At 45.9% G+C, this 5,560-nt stretch overlaps 1 protein-coding gene and 1 long non-coding RNA gene across 2 annotated transcripts; one reads left to right on the forward strand and one right to left on the reverse strand.

Moving 5' to 3' along the window:
* Window positions 1-1,050: 1,050 nt before the first annotated feature.
* LOC138825685 (uncharacterized) lies at window positions 1,051-2,625 on the reverse strand. The gene is made up of 2 exons (XR_011371489.1): window positions 2,485-2,625; window positions 1,051-1,654 (listed from the first exon to the last, which is right to left on the reverse strand). It is a non-coding gene; the product is annotated as an uncharacterized lncRNA (long non-coding RNA).
* A 98-nt stretch (window positions 2,626-2,723) lies between these two features.
* Window positions 2,724-5,320, forward strand: Chchd1 (coiled-coil-helix-coiled-coil-helix domain containing 1). The gene is made up of 3 exons (XM_070020583.1): window positions 2,724-2,858; window positions 2,942-3,060; window positions 4,257-5,320. The coding sequence occupies exons 1-3, from the start codon at window positions 2,735-2,737 to the stop codon at window positions 4,368-4,370; spliced, it is 357 nt and encodes a 118-aa protein (XP_069876684.1). The 5' UTR covers window positions 2,724-2,734; the 3' UTR covers window positions 4,371-5,320.
* Window positions 5,321-5,560: the final 240 nt, after the last annotated feature.

Consider the following 5,560-nt stretch of genomic DNA (forward strand, 5'->3'; position numbering starts at 1 on the left):
ACAGCACCACTTCTGGCTTTTTTCTTTTTGTTTATGTGGTGCTGAAGAATCGAACCCAGGGCCTCATGCATGCAAGGCAAGTGCTCTACCACTGAGCCGCCTTCCCAGCCCCTCTTTAGCACTTTTATGTACAAAGTGGGCCAATTTCTGTATGATTGTTCCTGAAACTGACTTCTCCTTTTCCCTATCACCATATCAGTATTCACAAAAGAACAGGGCAAATCAGGTGCTATCTTTCTGAATGGGAAAGAACTAGAATTAGTCACATGATACTTACCAATTAAAAGCTTCATTTCTCTATGAGAAAAGCAAGCAATGTGCATTTTCTCTGGTTTGGGGCTCAGCCTGCACTGTGTATAGCAGTGTTGTGATTACTGGTGGTAAAGTATCTGATACAGTCTATTTATGCTGCTGGAATGGGAGGGTGGAGCAAAAGACTGATGATGCCTTTATGATGCCAAATATTGCTATCTCAGGTGTTATTTTGTATAATAAATTGCTTTTTACTTAGTTTCTGGTGTTTTTTTTTTTTTTTTTTTAAGATAAAATCAAAGACTTGTTGCCAGGTGCTGGTGACTCACGCCTGTAATCCTAGCTACTCAGGAGGCTGAGATCTTAGGATCACGATTCAAAACCAGCCCGGGCAGGAAAGGCAATGAAACTTATCTCCAATTAACCACTCAGAAAACTGGAAGTGGTGCTGTGGCTCCAGTGCTAGAGTGCTAGCTTTGAGCTGAAGAGCTGAGGGACAGCACCTAGGCCCAGGGTTCAAGCCCCATGACTGGGGGGAAAAGAAAAAAAAAAAAAAGAATTGTGTAAAAAAAGACATTTGTGGGCTGGGAAGGTAGCTCAGTGGTAGAGCGCTTGCCTTGCATGCATGAGGCCCTGGGTTCAATTCCTCAGCACCACATAAACAAAAAGAAAAAAAGCCAGAAGTGGCGCTGTGGCTCAAGTGGTAGAGCGCTAGCCTTGAGCTGAAGAGCTGAAGGACAGTGCCCAGGCCCAGAGTTCAGGCCCCACGACCAGACCCAAAAAAAAAAAAAAAAGACATTTGTTCACTTAATGAATATTTATTGGTACTATTCAAGGCACTGGAGATTGAGCAACCAACAAGATTCCCAAGATCCCTTCTCTTACAGTACCTTATTATAATTAAAAGTGGGTATTGGCCTGACCAAGGCCATAAACAGAACAAATTCAGGTGCTCTGAACAAACAGAACAAATTGATGATAGTTTGAAAAGTCAGGGAAGACCTTTCTTACATATACGGACAGATTGAGGAAAAAAACAACTATGCAATTATTGGTGGGAAGGTTCCAAATATCTATGATAAATTACTTTTAACACTAAGTATACATATCCAAGTAAATATTGCTCCTCCGGCGTCGTCATGAGCTGCATGCTCGAGTTATGCTTCCATTACCACAAACAGTTCTTGAAGCTCATCTACATATGCCTGCAGAGTTCTGGCACATCTTTGGACTGACTTTTGTAAACAGTCCCAAATTAACTAAGTCTGATGAAGCACCTGATTGGAAGTCCACCTCTATTATAAATAGGAATGATACTACAAAGTAGATTCACAAGGCTGGTGAAAGGATTAAACAAGATGACATACTGGAACGCATTTAAATCCCTCCACACAAAGGAGCCCTACAAAAGAGCAAACGAAGTAGCGGTTGTTAGAAAATAAATTAGCTGGGGCTGGGAAGGTGGCTCAGTGGTAGAGTGCTTGGCTTGCATGCATGACGCCCTGGGTTCGATTCCTCAGCACCACATAGGCACAAAATGCGGAAAGTGGCTCTGTGGTTCAAGTGGTGGAGCGCTAGCCTTGAGCTGAAGAACTGAGGGACAGCGCTCAGACCCAGAGTTCAGGCCCCACAACCCAAAAACAAACATACACGAAATTAGCTTAGTTTTTCTGTCTTCAGCATCCTAAAGTTAGTAAAAATAAAAATAAATGTTCTTGAAGCTGTTAGCATATTAACTTTTTTGTGTGTGGGGGGGTACTGGAGTTTTGACTCGGTGCCCTGGGATGTTCTGCCACTTGAGCCACGCCTCCAGTCCTTAAAAACCCTTTTAAAGCAATGGAGAGAATCTAATTTCCCTATGTACATAAGTATATGGCAAATACCACAGTGAACCCATTTTGCACAATTACCACGGACAATTTAAGTGGGCGCTGGTGGCTCACACCTGTAATCCTAGCTACTCAGGAAGCTGAGATCTGAGGATCATGGTTCAAAGCCAGCCTGGGCAGAGAAGTCTGTGAGACTCTGATCTCCAATAAACCACTAGAGCTGGAGGCTTGAGATGTGAAGGTCGAAGGCAGGAAAGTCCATGAGACACTTACCTCCAACTAATCACGAGAAAGCTAGAAGCAGAGCGAGCGCTAGCCTTGAGCAAAAAAGCCCAGGAACAGCACCTATACCCCAAATTCAAGCCCCAGGGCCGGCACACACACACACACAAAAAGAAACCACCTCATTTTTGTTTCACTCCATTCTCTCGACCTTTGCCCGTGTTAATCCCCGTCCTCTCCCGGAAGCCTCCTCTCGGTACAGACTCCGACTCGAGGGCCCAGCGCTCACTCCGTGGGCTTCAGAGGCCTGAGAAGCCCAAGGCCCAAGACACCGCCTTCCGCAAGCTCCGCCCCAGTCCCGTCCAGCCCGTAGGGGTCACGCGGGGTCACGCAGGGAGGCGCCGCGGAGCTTGCTGGGAGTGTAATGCAAAATGGCCACCCCCAGTCTGCGGGGCCGCCTGGTGCGCATTGGGAACCCGCGGAAACCGGTACTGAAGCCTAACAAGCCCCTCATCCTAGCTAATCGCGTCGGCGACCGGCGCCGGGAGAAGGGCGGTGAGCATTCGGAGCGGAACCGGAGGAGGGCGGGAGAGTCAGGTTTTCTTGGGACTTAAAGTGCCCCAGTTCTTCCCCACTAGAGGCGACCTGTGTCACGGAGATGTCGGTGATGATGGCTTGCTGGAAGAAGAATGAATTCCGCGACGAGGCGTGCAGGAAAGAGATCCGGGACTTCTTGGATTGTGCCGCGAGGGCTCAGGTAGCAAGTCCTGGGACCCTTCTGGGAAAGAGAATGATGAGGAGCCTGGTGGTATCCCAGCCACAGGAGGCTGAGACTCCTATCGCCAGTTACTTACCAAAAAGCTGGAAGTGGAGCTATGGTTCAAGTGTTAGAGTGCTAGCTTTGAGAAAGAAAAGTTCAGGCACGGGGCTGGGAAGGTGGCGCAGTGGTAGCGCGCTTGACTTGCATGCATGAGGCCCTGGGTTCAATTCCTCAGCACCACATAAGCAGAAAAAGCTGGAAGTGGGGCTGACACTCAAGTGGTAGAGCGCTAGCCTTCAGCTGAAGAGCTGAGGGACAGCGCCCAGGCCCAGAATTCAGGCCCCACGACCGGCCAAAAAAAAAAGAAAGAAAGAAAAGCTCAAGGACAAAACCCAGACTCCGAGTTCTCAAGCCTTGGGACACACACACACACACCACACACACACACACACACACACACAATTAGTGTTCCAACTTTTGTTGGGTGGCAGCGGAAAAGCCTGTTCTCAGTCATACTATGCCAGATAGGCAAAGTTGGAGTTCCCAAAGCTCTTCCGAACGTTTGCTTTGCTTGTTTGTTTTTGTTGTTGGTCGTGGGGCTTGAACTCTGGGCCTGGACGCTGTTCCTCAGCTCTTTAGCTCTAGACAAGTGCTCTACCACTTGAGCCACAGTGCCACTTCCGGTTTTCTGGTGATTTATTGGAGATAAGAGTCTCATGGCCCCTGCCCGGGCTGGCTTTGAACCTCGATCCTAAGATCTCAGCCTCCTGAGTAGCTAGGATTACGGGCATGAGCCACCGGTGCCCGGCTTCATTTGGTTTACTTTGTATATAGTGAGGTTAGCATTGATATCCGTACTACAGAGCTTTGCCAACTGAAGTAATGAATGGGGAAAAAAATAGAACAAGCAGCATCCTTGGAAAAATTTAAATTCCTGCTCAGATAGTTAAAGAGAGTGAAGGTATCTGCAGACATGTTGCTTTCCAGCCTCTACTTAATTACTAGCTAGCATAGTAGCTTTGGATCATACCATCATTTGTAGGTCACAAGTCATTTTGGTTGAAAGCAATGGGTATAAATTTATTGGAGTTAGTTAATATCTCAGTGTGTTTGGAGCATTGTGAAAGCTATGGGCCTCGATAAGCCAAAACTTTGGAATTGTAACTTTTTTTTCTCTCTCTTTCTCACTCTAGGAAGCAGGAAAGATGAAAGCACTCCAGGATACCCTGGGAGATTCTAGAAGCTTACTTCCCCACAAAATGAATAAGTTGTTACAGAGGTTTCCTAACAAATCTCACCTTAGTTGAAAATGGAAAAGCATTTTCAACGATTGAACTGTCATTTCTGAATGTTTTGGAGATGTTTGCACTGCCATGCTCTGTTCATATGGCAAAATGAGGCAGAACACTCCTTGGAATCATATTCTGGATGAAAATTATGATTTAGTTTGAATAAAATTCATGGAAGAGAACTTGGATGTTATGTTCTAAAAAAAAGTACCTTCTTAATTTTTGTTTTTGTTTTTTTTTGTTTTTGGGTCCGGTTGTGGGCCTAAACTCTGGGCGTGGGTGCTGTCCCTCAGCTCTTCAGCTCAAGGCTAGTGCTCTACCACTTGAGCCACAGCACCACTTCTGGCTTTTTTTTTTTTCTGCGTATGTGGTGCTGAAGAATCGAACCCAGGGCCTCATGCATGCAAGTCAAGCACTCTACCACTGAGCCACCTTCCCAGCCCTGTTTTTTTTTTTTTTGTTTTTTGTTTTTGTCAGTCGTGGGGCTGAACTCTGGACCTGGGCGCTGTCCCTCAGCTCTTCAGCTCAAGGCTCAACCACTTGAGCCACAGCTCCACATCCTTAATTTTTTTTATTTTGGTGATGTTGGGGATAAAACCCACAGCCTCTCCAATGTTAGGCAAGCACTTACCATAGACAATTTTTATGTCTTGGCAGGCTTCGAACCGTCATCCTCAGATCTCAGTCTTCTGAGTTGCTAGGAGTTATAGATGTGAGCCACCAGCACGTGGCTCCTTCCTTTCCTCACTTATTTTCCTTCAGATTTTGGGTGTTCTGCACTTCCTGATTTGTCTAATATGGACAAAGACCTCTTTTTCCTGCACTTGAAGTCCTTTACACCTATACATTGAGAATGTGGGAATATACCTGTATGCAGAACTTTTTCCCATCATCTCAAGTTAGTGAATGTGTATTTTGTGGACAGCCCCTGCAAAGTGCTTCTTGAATAAAGTCTACAAACTGGTGACCCAGAGGCTCTGAAGATATTTTATTTGATCCATCAAATTTTAAAAGCTTTAAAATATGGGGAAAAGTTCATTTTTTAAAGCTTTTTTCTTGTGTGTGGGGTGGGGTGGGGTGGGGGGGTGTTGGTACTAGGGCTTGAACTCAGGCTGGGCACTGTCAGCTTTTTTGCTCAAGGCTGGCATTATATCACTCGAGTCATGGATCCACTTGGAAATTTCATAGACTTTCTTGCCCATCTAGCT

The sequence above is a fragment of the Dipodomys merriami genome, unplaced genomic scaffold (assembly GCF_024711535.1).
Source record: "Dipodomys merriami isolate MVZ:Mamm:240054 unplaced genomic scaffold, mDipMer1.0.p SCAF_14, whole genome shotgun sequence".
Classification (NCBI taxonomy): Eukaryota; Metazoa; Chordata; class Mammalia; order Rodentia; family Heteromyidae; genus Dipodomys; species Dipodomys merriami.

What these genes read in the sequence shown, in the direction of transcription:
- Chchd1 (XM_070020583.1), top strand. Translation starts at nt 2,735, where the DNA reads ATGGCCACCCCCAGTCTGCGGGGCCGCCTGGTGCGCATTGGGAACCCG. An exon ending in CCGGCGCCGGGAGAAGGGCG is followed by an intron (nt 2,859 to 2,941) that starts GTGAGCATTCGG and finishes CTTCCCCACTAG; the next exon opens with AGGCGACCTGTGTCACGGAG. An exon ending in ATTGTGCCGCGAGGGCTCAG is followed by an intron (nt 3,061 to 4,256) that starts GTAGCAAGTCCT and finishes TTCTCACTCTAG; the next exon opens with GAAGCAGGAAAGATGAAAGC.